This window comes from Stomoxys calcitrans, chromosome 4 (genome assembly GCF_963082655.1).
Source record: "Stomoxys calcitrans chromosome 4, idStoCalc2.1, whole genome shotgun sequence".
NCBI classification, from domain to species: Eukaryota; Metazoa; Arthropoda; class Insecta; order Diptera; family Muscidae; genus Stomoxys; species Stomoxys calcitrans.
Genome location: NC_081555.1, coordinates 89,303,009 through 89,322,318, shown reverse-complemented (window position 1 = coordinate 89,322,318; position 19,310 = coordinate 89,303,009). Strand labels below are relative to the sequence as shown.

The following is a 19,310-nucleotide window of genomic DNA, read 5'->3' as shown; positions in this document are numbered from 1 at the left end:
AAAAAAACAAGAATTTAAAAAATCAACAACTGTAATACTTTTGAGTTGAACTTTAAAAGTCTGTTATTATACACACAAAATGTTATAGACATAGAAAAACATATACACGAACCCAGGAATACAAGATTTTTTACGTCCAAAACTGCCTCCGACTACTCCATGATCCTTTCTACCGCCTAGTATCTCTTGCAATAGCACAGAAGGCCTTCGGGAAATTTGTAGCGTTTGTGGTACGGCCAATGAATATGAAGATTCATCTCTATGAATATCCGAGCCGATGGGTAGGAGAGTTTGACGGGCGTTGTTGACTTCCATTAGTTCTAGATTTGTTTGAGATTTGGCCAAAGGCGATATTGGATGTGTCATAATGGGTATATTATGGTGACCACATGAATCACAAGGAGTGCGTGCGTAACGTACAATAGGTGTGGATGGTGGTGAACATGAACTCGGTGATGAGGATGGTGGTAATTTGGAGAATGATGCAGATTTTTTTGGTGCTTTGATGGTGATAAATTCACCACTCTCACTTTGTGAGATTTGACTACTGCAAAAGTAGATTGAGACAATACAAAATTAGGTTAGCAATAGATGATAAGTTATAAAATTTATATAAAATAAATCGAGGTGAAGTCGATAGTTAAATTAACGATTTTTAACTCCAACATATTTTTTTTGGGGCTTGGACGTTTTTGTCGTTCAAGCAGTGATGTAATTTGAATAAAGATTATCTTCGGATATCAAGTTTATTAAATTTAGGGGGAAAAATAGTTCAAGGATCAATTATAGGATAATGAATATTGACATCGGCTCACAAATTTAAAGAAAATATATAATATAACAAATTTATTTCTCTTTTTTCCTATTTGACAGGTTATGTAAGCTAATATGTTCAACATTAAAAATTTAATGTTCTTGATTCAAATTCTTTTTATATATAATTTTGTTTTATTTTTTAATTATTTTTATTATAACATCAATCAATCAATCTGGGAAAGAAATTCAATCTTATTCAACTAAATTAAACATTTTAAAGCTTAATATTTTATTATTAAATCAACAGCAACAATTTTATAAGATTTGTGTTTAACACTCAGTATAAAGGAGGGACTTTTTACACTGCTCCTTAAATCCGAATTCATGGCTCGCGTAAGCTGATTTTATAAAGGGAAAGCAGATGATTGCTCCAATAAAACATGTTTCAATGATCAATGTAAATGTGATTTTAGTTAAAATCTAATATCTATAATGCATTACTCCTTTTTTGATTTAATTTTTTTAAAATTTATATTTAAAAAAATTAAAAAAAAAAATTTGCTATTCTTTATTCTTTTAATTATAACTCTGATTTGTTTATTTTCTTCCCACAAATTTCAAATTTCGTACCGTTAACTTTAAAGTTTAGCCAAAAACTAATTAGGCAATTTCTTTAAATTTATTAAATTACATTTCTGTTTCGATTCTGGCTGTATGGACATTGGTTTCAAATTTTTGGCCCATGATTGATTATGCCCACAATCGTCCGACTCTTGTGACGTTCGGTGATTGATTTGTAATTGCATGTTCGAATATAAATAGTCGACTCCTCCTCTTTTGTACTATATATTTCCATTTGGGGATTATCATTTAATTAGTTCTTTTACTGATATGATATGAAATTACTAGATGTGCGCGGCCCAGGTTCAAGAACGCAAAAAATTAGACCAGCAAAAATACATGCGTTGAAAAAAAACATCTAGTGGACAGGATGTCGAGCTTGGTGAGTGTTGTACTTACATTATAAGGGCATTTTCGATATAAGTACATCCTACCAATGTACGGTCCTTGACGCCTTCTCACCTAAAAGTATGACCTCCTTAACCAAGAGGTCGAAACTCGTCATACCATGGTTGGTGCTATGGGAATAAATCGACATTTATTACTTGGAACAGGCAGTAGGTACAACATGTTAGTTTTGTATCGGAGGATATAAGTGGAAGGATATGTCACTGAGAAGTGTTGGATGCACAGTTTCCCTGATCATTGTTATATTAATTTCAGCCTTGGAGAAAATATTGCAGAAGTAGTCGCTCGGCTAAACAGAAGAAAGGCGGATTGGCATAAATTTCGGCACACTTTCTGCACGACTATCCCTTCTAGACCAGTAAAGGAAGTGGAAACTGCGGAGGACATAGACATAATGTTCAAGCGGATAACGAAGGCCCCGAAAGACGTACTTGGGTCAGCATGCCTTAGAGCCAAGGGCAAAACAGCGACCATGGGGGACCCCAGAACTGGTGTCCGACTTTCTGCACGACTATCCCTTATAGACCAGTAAAGGAAGTGGAAACTGCAGAGGACATAGGCATAGTGTTCAAGCGGATAACGAAGGCCCTGAATGACTTACATGTGTCAGCATGTCTTAGTGCCAAGAGCAAAATAAAATAGCGACCATGGGTGACCCAAGAACTGGTTTGTATAAGAAAGAGCTGCAGAAAATTCTTCACAGATCGAAGTACACAAGGGCACCACACGAATGGGACGTCTACAAGGTTGAGCTAAGAACATACTATGGCGAGCTGAGAAAGGTGCAGAACAAATCTTAAGCAGAATTCTGCACCTACGTGAAGGATACATCTGAGATCCTCTAGGCTAAGAAAGATCCTATCCTTGAGACCTATTACGGTGCTATATATTCAGAAGTCGGATAATGGATGAACAATGTCTAGTGAGGAAACACAAGAACTTCTTATTGATACAGCTTTCCTGAAAAACTCTCCAACAGACAACGTGGCGCCCGAAGAGGTTGTCACTGGAAATTGTGTCTGAGTCGAAAATCCTTTGGGCGATAAACAGCTTCGTCTCCTTCAAGTCTCCAGACCCTGATTATGCATCACCGGTTGAATTATAAGCTGTGTCTCATAGACTGATTCCTGGGGTCAGAAAGATATACGCTACTTGTATAAGCATGTAGTATTGGGTTGCCCAAAAAGTAATTGCTGATTTTTCATATAGTCGGCGTTGACAAATTTTTTCACAGCTTGTGACTCTGTAATTGCATTCTTTCTTCTGTCAGTTATCAGTTGTTACTTTTAGCTTGCTTTAGAAAAAAAGTGTAAAAAAAGTATATTTGATTAAAGTTCATTCTAAGTTTTATTAAAAATGCATTTACTTTCTTTTAAAAAATCCGCAATTACTCCTTGGACAATATATACCTGAGGGATGGAGTGACACAAAGGTCATTTTCATTCCAAAAGCAGGAAAACCTTACTGCACGAAGGCGACAGATTTTTTTTCCTATTAGGCTGTCATCTTTTATGCTGAAGACTCTAGAGAAGTTGATAGAAACATATTTTAGAGCAAAGACTCCTCGAGATCGCCAACAACATGCATATAGTAAGGAAAAGTCCACTGAAACCGACCCAGTCGCCTACAAAGAGGGTTCTCTCGCTGTCAAGGAATACACCATGGTAGCATTTATTGACATTTAGGGTGCTTTCTATAATGTAAAATCAATGTCAATCGTGAAGTATCTGGATTTTCTAGGCATCAACTCTACCGTAAGAAATTGATTGATAACATACTTACAAAAAGAAGATGCATTTCAGCAGGATTGGGATCTTACCCCCAAAATTGGTCACCTCGGAATTTCGAAAAATTGTTCGTCATGACAAATCTTAAAAATTCTCAAAAATCCCTACAAAATTTGTCCGTTTGAAGTATACAATATATCCACTGGTTCCAGGGATATACGATTTTTTTTTATTTGTTGAAATTTTTTGTTAAAAAAATTGGAAAAACCCCTCGAGTCTTCAAATTTCAGGTAACGATGTGTTAGATATGAGACTTTATCGGCTGATCGGTTTATAAGGGAGCTATATATAAATGTGGTCCAATCTAGACAATATTCTGGTCGGATGAAGAAAGGCTTAAAAGAATTCACTGTTTAAAATTTCAGCTACAGGGTCAGGGATTTTGACCCTGTCATGAGATTGCCCAACTGCTAGTGTCCGACGATGGCGGCAAAGAAGATGCCGCAGAACAAATCCCTTATGATAGTTAAGAATGTTTACTCCTAGTCAGAATGAAAACCAAGTAGCAGTGTCAAGACTGAAAAACAACAAGGCAGCAGGAGCCGATGGGTTGCTCGCTGAACTATTAAAGACCGAAGACGCCACACTGGTAGAGCGTATGCATCAGTTCTATTCAGAATGAGAACCAAGTAGCAGTGAGACGACTGAAGCACAACAAGGCAGCAGGAACCGATGGCTTGCCCGCCGAACTATTTAAGACCGAAAACGCTACATTGATAGACCGTTTTCATCAGTTCATCTGGGCGAGCTGGCTAGAGGAACGCATACCTAATGATAGTTACCTCAGCATACTATGTCCTGTTTACAAGAAAGAAGACAAGACGAAATGTGCCAGAATAAGTCTCCTCCCCATTACATACATGATACTATCGAGGGTACTGCCTAAAAGATTGAAATCTAAAGTCAGTGATATAATTGGGCCCTATCAATGCGGATTTAGACCTGGTAAATCCACCATAGACCAGATATTCACACTGCGCCAAATCCTGGAAAAGTCCCGAGAAGGACTGGTCAACTCTAAGCATCTCTTCGTTGACTTCAAAGCCACTTTTGACAGCCCTATACGTTCAAAGGTATTACAAGCCATGTCTGAGTTTGGTATGCCTGCAGAAATAGTAAGACCCTGCAGGATGACACTTACTGGCTCATGTTGCTCATTTAGAATAGGAAAGAATATCACCGAACCAGTCAATATCAAACTAGGATAAAGACAGGAGGTAGCTTATAGTGATGCAGATGTGAATAGATATGGCACACTACTCACAAGGCAAAACATGCTACTCGCCTATGTCGACGACATCGATATTATGAGTCGGTCACCAGAAGTAGTAACTGCAGGCTTTGGAAAAATCGCACAAGGCCACCTCTCGACAGACGAAAAAACACTGATACTACCCTTGTTATTATATGGTTCCGAAGCATGGGTAGGAAGCAAGGAATACCAAACGAAGTTTCAGACAAGGAAACAGCTTATCGCGTGATCCCGTTAATATCAACCTGGAGAAGATTATACGAGATACAGATGTGAATAGATATGGCACACTACTCACAAGAAAACACATGCTACTCGTCTATGCCGTCAACATCGATATCATTGGTCGATCACCGGAAGTAGCAACTGCAGCCTTTGAAAGAATCGAAAGAGAATCAGTGAAAGTGGGTCTGGTAGAAAATGCAGATAAGCCAAAATGGATGAAATCAACTTTCACTACGCCTTGTACACCCAATCAGATAAAGAAAATGGAGAAAGCTGGGAACCACAACTTCGAGATGGCCAGCAACATTATCTAACTCGGCACAGACACAACCGAAACGAACGACACCGGTTTTGAAATAAAGCGAAAAATAAAAAGAGGAATAATGGGTGCTTGTGAAAGCAGATGAGGCAGTGCTTGGAGTGTTTGCGAGGGAGATTCTTCATAAAATTTACGGACCAGTTTTGCATTGATGGACATTATCGTCGTACGTAAACGTATCCAAATACTACGGTTGCGTTGGCTACGTCATTTTAGGATGAATGAAGAAGCTCCAGCGATGGCGGTCACGTTGGTTCACGCAAACCGGCATACCAAACTCCAATGGAAAGATCAAGTGGTGAAAAACATCTCTAAATTGGTGGCAGAGATTTTTTCTGGATAAATGTTCAGATATTCAGATCACATCAGTAAGGTAACAGTCAACCGACGATTTGTGAGCACTAAATCTTTCACTTCATAGACGTGTTGGCCATTTGTTGACATTGACGGTCGTCCGGAGCGCTGCAAGAAATCCACATCCTCGAATTTCCTCAACCGAATTTTCATTCCGCAAACAAAATTTTAAGGCACTCCTTTGCTCAATTATATCAGACATTGTAAAAAAAAGGAAAAAATGAGCTCTTGATCGTTTGGTAAAGACAAGCATAAATATATTACTGATATGACATTGATTTGATGTCCTGCCAGCTCAAGAATAGAAGAACTAACTCGAAATGTAAAGCCCGAGAAGTTTAAATTGAAAATTCACCTTACTTTTTGTCCACAGTAGTATGTATATTGCTTCCCCTGTCATCCCTCACCAAAATCGTTTTTCAAAGAAGACATCATAAATTTAGCTTTACAGGATACATCTTTCCTTTTTTCTCTTTAATTGATTCACATTTCATAAGTTCAGTTCTTTCCACTGTCAAGGCTGATGTAACACTTTGGTTGTCAAAGGGTTAAACAATTTTAATTCTCTTCATGATATGCTAATTCCTTTAGAAATTTTCGCACATAGTCTTACACATACACCAATACTATGAAGGTTGCTCGTATCGTTTAATGAAATGGTGGTTATGATAGCGTTTGTAAGTTGGGTGTAAAATTTATCTAATCATTTCATAATATTTAAATTATAAATCCCTTTTAAAGACTTGTAGACATTATTTGGGTTTTTGTTTGTGTTTATTATTACAAACCAATAAAGCAGGAGGGGGCGACAAATAATAAAAAAAAACAAGTAAAAGCGTGCTAAGTTCGGCCGGGCCGAATCTTACATACCCTCCACCATGGATCGCATTTGTTCTTTTCCCGGCATCTCTTCTCAGGCAAAAAAGGATATAAGAAAAGATTTGCTCTGCTATTAGAGCCATATCAAGATATGGTCCGGTCCCATTAAATTACATGTTGGAGAACTGTGTCAGCCAATTCCAATAAGAATTGCGCCCTGTGGGGGCTCAAGAAGTAAAATAGAGAGATCGATTTATTTGGAAGCTGTATCGGGCTATAGACCGATTCAGATTATAATAAACACGTATGTTGATGGTCATGAGTGGATTCGTAGTACAAAATTTCAGGCAAATCGGATAATAATTGCGACCTCTAGAGGCTCAAGAAGTCTAGATCCCAGATCGGTTTATATGGCAGCTATATGAGGTTATGAACCGATTTGAACCACACTTGGCACAGTTGTTGGATATCATAACAAACACTTCGTGCAAAAATGCATTCAAATCGGATAAGAATTGCGCCCTCTAGAGGCTCAAGAAGTCAAGACCCAAGATCGGTTTATATGGCAGCTATATCAGGTTATGGTCCGATTTGAACCATACTTGGCACAGTTGTTGGGTATCATAACAAAACACGTCGTGCAACATTTCATTCCAATCGGATAAGAATTGTGCACTCTAAAGGCTTAAGAAGTCAAGACCCAAGATCGGTTTATATGGCAGCTATATCAGGTTATGGACCGATTTGACCCATACTCAGCACAGTTGGTGGATATCATAACAGAACACGTCGTGCAACATTTCATTCCAATCGGATAAAAATTGCGCACTCTAGAGGCTCAAGAAGTCAAGACCCAAGATTGGTTTATATGGCAGCTATATCAAAACATAGACCTATATGGCCCATTTACAATACCAACCGACCTACGCTAATAAGAAGTATTTGTGCAAAATTTCAAGCGGCTAGCTTTACTGCTTCGGAAGTTAGCGTGCTTTCGACAGACAAACGGACGGACGGACAGACGGACGGACATGGCTAGATCGACATAAAATGTCGCGACGATCAAGAATATATATACTTTATGGGGTCTCAGACGAATATTTCGAGTAGTTAAACCGAGTCCCATATTGTCATAATGGGTCATATGCCCATTTAAGGCATTTGTGGGAGATAGGGTGACCCCCTATACTTCGAACTGAATTTGTATGCCAGATTCGTAATCTACTGCCGAATAACTTTCATTTAAGGCCCATATTGACACGAACGTCCAATATGTTTGTTTGGGGGAATTTTGGGGTTGGGGCGGCCGGATGGGTACTTAGATCCAACTTTTATATACATAGATCCATGTTCGTATTCTATTTTCTAATTATAAACCGATCTGAGCCATATTAAGGTCGGGTATCGTGAAGCTCAGAATAACTCACTGTTTAAAATATGAACGAAATCGGGTAATAAATAAAGCTTTAATGGGCTTCAGTCCCCTTATCGGCAGATCGGTTTATATGGCAGCTATATCTAAATATAGTCCGATCAGAACCATATTTAGGTCGGGTTGTTGGGAGGTCTTAACCTACTTATTGTTTACCATTTCAGCGAAATCGAGTAATAAATAAAGCTTTAATGAGCTTCAGTCCCCTACTCGGCAGATCGGTTTATATGGCAGCTATATCTAAATAAAGTCCGATTAGAACCATATTTAGGTCGGGTTGTTGGGGGGGGCTTAACCTACTCATTGCTTAAAATTTCAGCGAAATCGGTTAAAAAATAAAGCTTTTATGGGCTTCAGACCCTTTCTCGGCATATCGGTCTATATGACAGCTATATCTAAATATAGTCCGATCTGTACCATATTTGGGTCAGATATAGGGAGGCTTAAATAACCAACTGTTTCAAATTTCAGCGAAATCGGGTAATAAATAAAGCTTTTATGGTATTCAGACCCTTTATCGGAAGATCGGTCTATATGGTAGCTATATCTAAATATAGTCCATATTTAGGTCAGTTGTTGGGAGACTTAAACTAACCCACTGTTTTAAATTTCAACAAAATCGAATGAAAAATAAAGTTTTTATGGCCATTAGACCCTTTATCGGAAAGTCGGTCTATATAGCAGCTATATCCAAATATGGTATCATAGAAACCGGTTCAGATTTTTATATAGCTGCCATATATATATCGCCCGATTTTCACTTCTAAAGCCACTGCAAGCTCATTTATTCACCAATCTTCCCAAAATTTTTTACAGCGCTTTCCTCGACGACTACCACAATATCTTAGAAGTTTGATCAAGATCAGTTCAGATTTAGATATAGCTCCCATATATATGTTCGCCAGACTTATTGGACTAATATTGCAATAAAGTGCTCATATGTTAGCGGATTCTCTCAAAATTTGGCAGGAATGATTTTCTTATGACATATTTAATGTTTCTGTTGAATTTCATAGAAATCGGTTCAGATTTAGATAAAGCTGTCATATATGTATATCGCCCAATTTCCATTTATTGACCAATACTGCCAAAATTGTGCACAACGCTTTCCTCGATGCCTACAACAATATCAAAGAAGTTTCATCAAAATCAGTTCAGATTTAGATGTAGCTCCCATACATATGTTCGTCAGATTTTGGCTAAATAGCAATAATGTTGTCATTTGTCAACCGGATTGCTTAATAACCCATCTGAAAACATCCGCCGAGGTCCATTAAAATTGTCTCAGAATTAGATATAGCTCCCACTTTGTAACTGTAGTGCAGGTGTTGAGTATTATAAAGTCGGCACCGCCCGACTTTTGCCTTTCCTTACTGGTTTTTAATAAAAAAAACGCTTTTAACGAACGTTCTTTAAAAATAGAACAAGGTTTCAAAAAAAAATCGGTTAAAAATATATTTGTAAATAGAATCTGTTTGCTTTTTGTTAGTTACTACCTATTTTTAAATTTGGGCTGATTCGGTTCTACGAAAAAGGCAAATTACTGAACAGAATAAGATAATTTTTTGCAAATTTATTAAAAAATCACGACTGTTAAGGTAAACACAAAAAGTTTTACCATGGCAAGTGTTAAATAAATACATAATCAATGATTGATGGCAAAAAAAGTAAATAAAGAGATTTGGCACGAATGACAAAATCGACCACAAAGCGGAATTGACAGTGGTAGAAGCAGTAAGAGTAGTGAGCCCAACGAACGACACTGCCATGAATTCAGAAATTAATTTTGCGTAAGTCATTAAATAAAGGGAATGGGAAAGTTGATGATTATTGTTATCAAAATAAGGCAGAAAAATTTTTACTTGTTCGTTCGAACTAATTATTGGTTGCCCAAAAAGTAATTGCGGATTTTTTTAAAAGAAAGTAAATGCATTTTTAATAAAACTTAGAATGAACTTTAATCAAATATACTTTTTTTACACTTTTTTTCTAAAGCAAGCTAAAAGTAACATCTGAAAACTGACAGAAGAAAGAATGTAATTACAGAGTCACAAGCTGTGAAAAAATTTGTCAACGCCGACTATATGAAAAATCCGCAATTACTTTTTGGGCAACCAATATTATAAATTTAGATTTCATATCTCTCTCTCTCTCTCTCTCAGTCTCTGATTTATTGTCCACTTTGATTTTACTGTTTTCTATTTTTTTTTTAATCTGCTCCATATTCAAAGTTAAACGCCCAATTAAAACAAAATCAACATTCACATTAATGTTGACGCGTAAATAATTCACCCACAAAAGGTGACTAAGTACGTAGCAAATCTAGCTGGCATTTCAGCTTTTGGAAAAGTTCACATAGCCATGTTAAACATTTTCACAAACAATTCAATTATAGCATCACACAATGTGAAGGAGATGGGGAGAGACAGCATAAACATATGTTGCACTGACTACCAGTTTTGACTGAAATCTCCTCGGATTAGTTGTGTCAACATTAGGCCGGCACGACGCACTGCATTACCCTGCATCTAACAGAGTTCCAGTTTTTTTTTGTTGGTCGATTAGATATGACGTCATTAAGTTGGTCTATCTTTATGGCAATGATAACTTCAATGGCGGTTGTTGTAGTTGTTGTTTCAAATCACGTTCTATCAATAAAATAATTAGATTTTCGAGATTAACACCAATAGTTGATACTTTTTGGTGAATTTGATTTTTATGGAAGTATAAATGAGAGCGCGACACACTGTCAGTAGTAGTTAATCATTAATTACGATAATGATAGGGTAAAACAAAAACGTGTTAGAATACACTCGTAAAGTTTTTTTTTTAATTAATTATTTATCAAGTGTTGTTTGTAAATGGGACAACATGTGCTCTACACTTTTTGCATGTTAGTTGGTAAGAGCTGGTTCTTCAACCGCTTAGCTGTAGCTTAGCTAATGCTAACATTAGATTATGCTAGATTTTAGTGGTAGTCTGGAATTACTTTTATATTTATACGCTACACCACTACTGTGGTACAGGGCATTATTTGTAACACCCAGAAGGAAGAGAGATAGACCCATTGTTAAGCATACCGATTGACTCAAAATCACTTTCTGATTCGATTTAGTTCTGTCCGTCTGTCTGTCTGTCAGTCCGTCTGTCTGTCCGTGTTAATTTGTGTACAAACTACAGGTCGCAGTTTTCATCCGATCGTCTTCAAATTTGGCACATACATGTTTGTTGGCGTAGAGACGAAGCCTATCGGAAAAAATCGGTTCAGATTTGGATATAGCTCCTATGTATATGTTCGTCCGATTTGCTGTAATAATGCAATAAAATGGTCATTTGTTAAACGATTCTATCGAAGTTTGGTAGCAAGGACTTTCTTATGACATTAATGGTGGAATTTCATAAAAATCGGTTCAGATTTATATATAGCTCTCCTATATATATATATCGGCCGATTTTCACTCCTAGAGTCACTGCAAGCGCTTTTATTGATCAATCTTACCAAAATTTTGTACAACGCTTTCCTCGACACTTTCCACGATATCTGTAAGGTTTGGTCGAAATCGATTCAGATTTGGATATAGCTCAATAGTTCGTCCGATTTTGAGAAGTATTGCAATAAAGTGCTTATTTGTTAACCGATTCTCTCGAAATTTGGCAGGAAGGATTTTCTTTTAGCTCTCGATATTACTAGTGAATTTCATAGAAATCGGTTCAGATATAGATATAGCTGCCATATATGTAAATCAACGATTTTCTCTCCAAGAGCCACTGCAAGCCCATTTATTGGCCACTATTGTGCACAACGCATTCCTCGATGTCTACATCAATATCTATCTATACATGTTCGTCAGATCTTGGGTAATTTGCAATGACGTGGTCATTACAGTTTGAATATATCTCCCGTGCTCGAAAATTGATACAGGTTGTTTAATAACCTGAAATCTGAAAACATCCGCCAAGGACCATTAAAAGGGATTCAGAATTAGTTATAGCTCCCACTTTGTACTTATAGGGTAGGTGTAGGGTATTAAAAAGTCGGCTCCGCCCTTCTTTTGCCTTTCCTTACTGATATAGTTAATGGGGATGGCCAACGTAGTGCAGAGGTTAGAATGTCCGTCATAGGCGGACAAGCAAGAACATCTAAAAAAATTGTAAGCGCTGGTTATCCCCTCTTAATGCTGGCGAAATTTGTGACGCATTATGCCATAAATAGAAGCCATGTAAAAAATTCTATTCAAAGAGGTATCGCACTGATATATTGATATATGAGAAGTTTGCCACTGTTCTGGGATGTTTATGGGCAAATTTGCACTTGCAGTCCATTGGGATAACACTGGAATAAGATAAGGGAGATGATTTTTAGTTTCCACTTCTAGAACAGCCAGATCTAATTATTCCCGTTCCTCTGAAATGTGTAAGGGGTTTTCAAGTCTTGCCGACTCGTCTGCTCTACAATTTCTTGGAATATTTCTGTAAGCCGGCGCACAGTGGTATGCGAAAAACAATTATTGGAAAGAAGTCTGTATTTTTGAACGGATAAAATACTCTAAGAGCTTACCTCCATACCGTCTAAGGACATGAAATCTTGCACATTGTCTAGCAAACACATCCTCTGTATACATTTCAAGTTTTATAAAGATATAATGGCTGTGTGTTCCGTCGAAAATATATTCTGATAGAAAAAAGTCGCTCCAAACTCATGCAACAATGATGTTATTATCGTAAACGAATGGTGTTGGTAGAATTGTCAACATGAGTGTATGATTTTGTGAGTACGCGTTGTTGATTTCATGCACAGACCTTCATGAACATCATCACTTCAAAATGTGTATGTATACCATCCTGTAGTTTAAATGACTCTTAAAACATTGTGTGCACACCCCGTCCTGAAAAAATATGTTAGCAAAATCACGCGTTTTGTAGTAAAATATCTGTGGAGACCTGAACTTTGGATATTGCAAAAGTTGCAAGTAAAAATGTTTTGTCGTGTCTAATCTTGAGAACCCACTACCATGGATTCTGCTAAAAATTTCGCAAAAGAACTTATTTGAAGGCATATGTATGTGTATTTAACATTCAGAGAAATTTGTTAGTAAAAACAGGAAAAATGTTTGCGGTTACAAATACAAATACAAAGAAACTGGCAAAAATGGAATAGCAGTAATATTTGTTAAAATTTTTTTCTCAAAATTTTTCCAATCGCACAGCACCGCATTCAAAGTTATAAACAGTTTCAAGTAGGCCAACATGTCTATTAACAAACTGCAAAAGGTTTCTACATCCTAGCTATAAACGTGCGAGAAACAACTAGTTTACTAAAAAGACTTCGGGCTAACCAAGATTTTTGACGGCAGTACTCTGGCCATCACTGCCTAATCGTCTGAGTTTTCATTCCCGCCCACTCCGCCATGGCGCGGCATACAAACAATGCGGATCGTGTCGTCCTCAGAGAAGGCGTTAATCTCCTTCTTGCACTCCAAGGCTGTTCGTGATCTTACCGTCCCGGTGTTATTGACCTTACTCGACGTCTTCGCGTTAACACCACACTACTTCATGCATTCCGAGATCGCCCCGATCTCTGGATACAGGCCTGTATTATGGTTAGGCAGTCAAAAAAAAACTCAGTCCCACTCTGTCCTCTAGCTTTTATCCATTCGTGTAACACGTTCTTCCAGGTGGCAATATTAAGGTTCCGTCCGTCCAAGACTGTGCCGCTGGCAGCAGTGCCTGCCGCTCGACCTCAAGTGTCGTTTCAGGCATCCGATCGGAGACCTCTTCCATTCCTTCCAGGTTTTTTATCGTCGCCTCGATTATACCGTGATAGAATGAGCTGCTCCCATCCTCTATCCATTCTCCCATTGTCTTAAGGGTCATAGCCGCTATGGCTGCCTCATACTTAATCTGTATGCCAATGGGTCGGATATCTAGAATAGTCTCCAGTGCCCTAGTGGGCGTGGTTCTCATCGCTTCGCCTATGCCAAGACAACATGTTCTCTGAACCTGTTGTATTATTGTCCTTATGTTGCACTTTTTTTTCCTTGGCAGTCCACCAAAATACTGAGGCGTAAATAAGTATTGGTCTAATCACACTCCCGTAGAGCCATTGGACTATCCTCGGGTTCAGGCCCCATTTCTGAATATGACACTTCCAATTCAGTTTTCCATTCAAGATCACACCTAAGTATTCGATATCGAAATTGTTCTATTGAGGTAACGTGGTACGTGAAATTGGCCAACCTTCGTCTTCCTTGTGAGCAGGTAGATTTCAGTCTACTCTGGGTTAACAATGAGACTCCTAGGTCAAGCCCAGTTCTGCATAGCTGGTTCGGATCCTTACCCCTTAAAAGTATAATAACATCATCTGCGTAGCAAACGGGTTCAAATCTCTCCTTAGTCAGCATCCGCAATAGGTCATTTATGGTTGTCACCCATAGGAATGGTGATAAAATGCCCCCGGTGGCGTGCCCTGTGCCAATTTCTCTCTTTTTTTATGTCATGGGACCGACAATTTATCCATATGGTTTATCCGGTCTCTAATCAGTGTGTCGGTCCGCTCATTGTTAATAGACCTGCTCGATGCCAATGCATACCGTCAATGTGTACGTCTTGGCATCGAAGGATGTTTCGTTTTTATGCACAACCTTGAGCACGGCAGTCTCCACCTACTTTTCCTTGACATAGGCATGCTGCTTGTATTTGAGCAGTTCGCTGGATGTCCTACTCTTTATCATGATGTCCACAATACGTTCCATGGTTGTGAGTAGAAAGGACGTAAGGCTTATAGGTCTGTAAGCCTTTGGTGTCGCATAACTTGCCTTGCCGGGCTTGGATATATACCACCCTTGCCACCAGCCAGGATTTCGGAGTATATGCAAGTCTAAGGCCCGCTGTGAATATATTGGCCAGATGGGGCGCCAGATAGTCGGCGCCTCCTTCTGTAGTAACGCCGGAAATATTCTGTCAGGTACGGGTGACTTAAATGGTTGGAAGCTTCTCAAGGCTTCGTCTACCATAAATTCCGTTATGATAAGCCTTCGATCAACCTCACTATTCCAAGATTCCGGTGTCTCCGTGAGTACCTTCGAATGCTAAGGAAAATGGGTTTTTATCAAAAGCCTAAACATGTCCTCCGCTGTCTCTGCTCTCACTCCCATGTCGTCTACTAACGTTTCAGTTTGGATATGGGTTTTTGAGAGACATTTTTTATCTTGGCGGCGTCATTATCTCTATCGACCTTTTGGCAGAAAAGCTTCCAGGAAGCACGTTTTACCCTTCTGATTATCTTATTGTATTTCTTGAGTCGTGTGTAATACACATCCTGTATTACACTGTGGCGCTTTTTACACACTTGCTCTGTTGTAAAGTCTGTGAACCTCTTTCCCAATGTTGCGAATCTCCCCGGTCATCCAGAGTTTTTCTTGTGGGGTTTATCTTCTAAAGACCCCACTCTTGTTGACATTCTCGTCAATTTCTTCCCAAGTCCTCCCCTGAGTTGGATGTATAATCTCACTGAAGTGTTACAGCGGCCCAACATAAGTAGTTACGAGGAATATATCATTCCTCTCTTATATTTCTCCTTAACTCTTCCTTATTTCAACGTTTTTTTTTGCAGGTACAATTGGCTTTCAATCGGAACTATGCTCTGGCAACTCAATATGTACAATAACCTTATTTAAGATCTATAGCCTGTCGAAGTAATTTTCCCAATCGTTTAACCATTGATTTTTACACGTTTTGTGGTAGTCGTAGAAGAAAACGTAGTGCAAAGTTTTGAGATGATCGGTTGATAAATGTGATTGCAAAGGTTCTTGAAGTTGAAATCGGGCGATACATGTATATGGCAACTATGTCTTTATCTGAACCGATTTCTATCAAAATCACCACTAAAGTCGAGACTCACAACAGACTCCCTTATGCCGAATTTCGTGAGAATAGGTTCACAAATGACGATACAGTATTGATGAATGCTAACAAAACTTTGCACTTCGCTTTCTTCTACGACTACCACAAAACGTGCGGATTATGAACGAAATCTTTTCAGATTTGGATATACATAGCTCTCGCATATATATTCGACAGATTTGGACTAATATTGCAATAACGTGGTTTGTAAACCGATTCACATGGAACTTGGCACAAAGGATTCCCTTATGACTCCCGACATTGCTGTTGAATTTCATAGAATATTATGATATACCCCTCATATGTATGTATCAACCAATTTTCACTTTTAAAGCCTTTGTCAGTGTATTTCTTTTTATCTAAATTTTGCACAATGTCTCTTCATATGATGAGGATTTTAACTATGTATCCCGTTTTTGGTTAAAATCTGTTAAGATTTAGATATAGTTCTTATATATATTTTCGTCCGATTTGATTATTATTGCAAAAATTTGGTCATTTCTTAACCGATCCTCACAGATTTAGGTCTTTACTATCGCATTTATCAACCGATCTTCTCAATATTTTGCACTATGATTTTTGCTGTAACTCCCACAATATGTCAGGATTTTGGGCGAAATTCTACATTTCAAATTTTTGTTTGTTTCTCTTTCGAGACGAGCTCAATGATCGGAGATGCAAATGGAAAAGGAAAGCCAAAGATAGCAACACACACCAACCACTATGGGACGCCTTTCGTATTTTTGGTTAGAAGACTTTTCAACCATATTAGGTGTGGGCCGTGCGTTGGTATGTTGTATTTGAACCGTATTAATAGCGAAACACATCTATGATACAATTACCACATTAACCACGCTCGACGACCCTGTCTATTAGCTGTACTTTTCCCAATGCATGTATTTTTGTGTAATGATAGACAGTCTATCTGTGACAAATTACACTTCTTCCGTACTACACATGATATTCTGAATCTGTTGGAAGTTGTATTGATGGCTTCGAACGTTAAGACAGCGGAAACGGCTTTCGCTGTTGCTCCGTGTGCCCAGGTTTCGAATCCTGGCCGGGCTCCGCAAATTTTTCATTTTTATACCCTCCACCATAAGATGGGGGTGTACTAATTTCGTCATTCTGTTTGTAACTACTCGAAATATTCGTCTGAGACCCCATAAAGTATATATATTCTTGATCGTCGCGACATTTTATGTCGATCTAGCCATGTCCGTCCGTCCGTCTGTCTGTCGTAAGCACGCTAACTTCCGAAGAAGTAAAGCTAGCCGCTTGAAATTGTGCACAAATACTTCTTACTAGTGTAGGTCGGTTGGTATTGTAAATGGGCCATATCGGTCCATATTTTGATATAGCTGCCATATAAACCGATCTTGGGTCTTGACTTCTTTAGCTTCTAGAGGGCGCAATTCTTATCCGATTGAAATGAAATTTTGCTCGACGTATTTTGCTATGACTTTCAAAAACTGTTCTAAGTTAGTATCAAATCGGTTTATAACCTGTCATATAAACAGATCTGTGGACTTGACTTCTTGAGCTTCTAGAGGGCGCAATTCCTATCCGATTTGGCAGAAATTTTTCATGAAGTATTTTATTCTTACTTTCAACAATTGTGTCAAATAAGGTTCAAATCGGTTCATAACCTGATATAGCGGCCATACAAACCGATCTGGGATCTTGATTTCTTGAGCCTCTAGAGATCGCAATTATTATCCGATTTGCCTGAAATTTTATACTACGGATCCTCTCATGACCATCATATGGTCCAAACCGGACCATATCTTGATATCGCTCTAATAGCAGAGGAAATCTTTTCTTAAATCTTCCTAAGAAGGGATGCCGGGAAAAGAACTCGACAAATGCGATCCATGGTGGAGGGTATATAAGATTCGGCCCGGCCGAACTTAGCACGCTTTTACTTGTTCAAGTTTTTTTTTGCCTGTTAGGGCGAAGATCATAAAATTTTACAATTTTTGTTTGTTTCTCTTTCGAGGCGAGCTCAATGATCGGAGATGCATTTCGAATATAAGCAAATTTTAGTTTTGACGACTTGACCTGCATACCCAATGTGGTCGTGGGTATCAGAAGGTCGACGTTATCCCGTCTTTACTTGTTTTTCAATACATTGGGTTTTCGGCGAAAACTGATGTCATAGCCGATCGTCTTTGAGTAGGTGTCATAAAAGAGTCGGGTCACACATTTTTCGTAAATCCTTCATTGATTGTGATTGTTTGCTTAGACATTCTGAAGAACATCTCCAACAGTTCAAAGCAATTGTCATCTTAAAACAATTTCGGAATATCATTTCAAATGTCGAAAGCTCTTTTACATTGTCGTCTTATTTTTTCCTCATATATTTTCATACTTTACTTTTATATAAATTAATTAGAATTTATTGATGAGCTAAATGACTATTTAATAAATGCATTAATAAAGATTTTTATTGCTTTAGAATTTGCATAAATTTCACTCGCTTTGGTGTAAACACTTTGGCTTATTCTTAATTTGCATAATAAGTTAATTTCGACTGGTATCTTGATGCATTTGTAATATATTTTTTTTATTGTTGTTGAGATTTTGCACTTTTTTTAATAACAAAACCAATTCAATATTGTTGTTTATTAAACCCATTTATTTTAAGTTGACGCACTTGTACTTCTTATCACCACCGCGTGCATCGAATCGATATTGGACTTTTTGACGATTTTTCCATAAATGACGGGGAGCATCATATAAATACGCGGAACCGCTGTTTAAATTATTCAACGACATCTTTCGTCTACGGATTCTGTTTCAAAACTGAAAAAAATTGCTCACACCTATGGGGGTCGCCAATGAAACTTCTCACAATTCTCTGTCTCAAGAAGATTTCAGATGGAATATACAAAAAATAAACCTTTTCCTCCCATAATAAATTAAAAAAAATCTCTTATTATCTCTCGATGAGAAATATCTCAGTTTACCATAAATTTTAGCACTTCCATTTATAGTCGTAATACGGTTTGTGGGCATTCATCATTTTCTGCGGTTTGGAAAATGTCAAAATTGTTTTTATTTTTCACTAACCGAAATCGTAGTTTTTGTGTTTGCGGCATGCATGGCATTTTGTGTATTGTCATTCCTATACCCTAAACCACTACTGTGGTACAGGGTATTATAACTTAGTACATTTGTTTGTAACACCCAGAAGGAAGAGAGACGGACTCATTGATGAGTATATACCGATCAACTCAGAATCACTATCTGATTCGATTTAGCCATGTCCGTTCGTCTGTCTGTCCGTCTGTCCATGTTAATTTGTGTACAAACTATAGGTCGCAAGTTTCATCCGATCGTCTTCAAATTTGACACATACAGTTTTTTTCTGTCAAAGAGACGAAACCTATTGAGATTGAAGAAAATCGGTTCAGATTTGGAGAATATAAATGC

At 37.9% G+C, this 19,310-nt stretch overlaps 1 protein-coding gene across 1 annotated transcript in view; it reads right to left on the bottom strand.

Annotated features, from left to right (window-relative positions):
* The window catches only part of LOC106096037 (proton channel OtopLc), a 35,506-nt gene extending 16,825 nt beyond the window's left edge, over nucleotides 1-18,681 (bottom strand). Inside the window, exons 1-2 of the mRNA XM_059368377.1 lie at nucleotides 18,532-18,681; nucleotides 113-547 (exon numbers count right to left, since the gene is read on the bottom strand). Coding sequence (XP_059224360.1) covers nucleotides 113-547; nucleotides 18,532-18,653 — 557 coding nt within the window. The 5' untranslated portion in view covers nucleotides 18,654-18,681. The remainder of the gene's footprint in view (nucleotides 1-112; nucleotides 548-18,531) is intronic.
* Nucleotides 18,682-19,310: the final 629 nt, after the last annotated feature.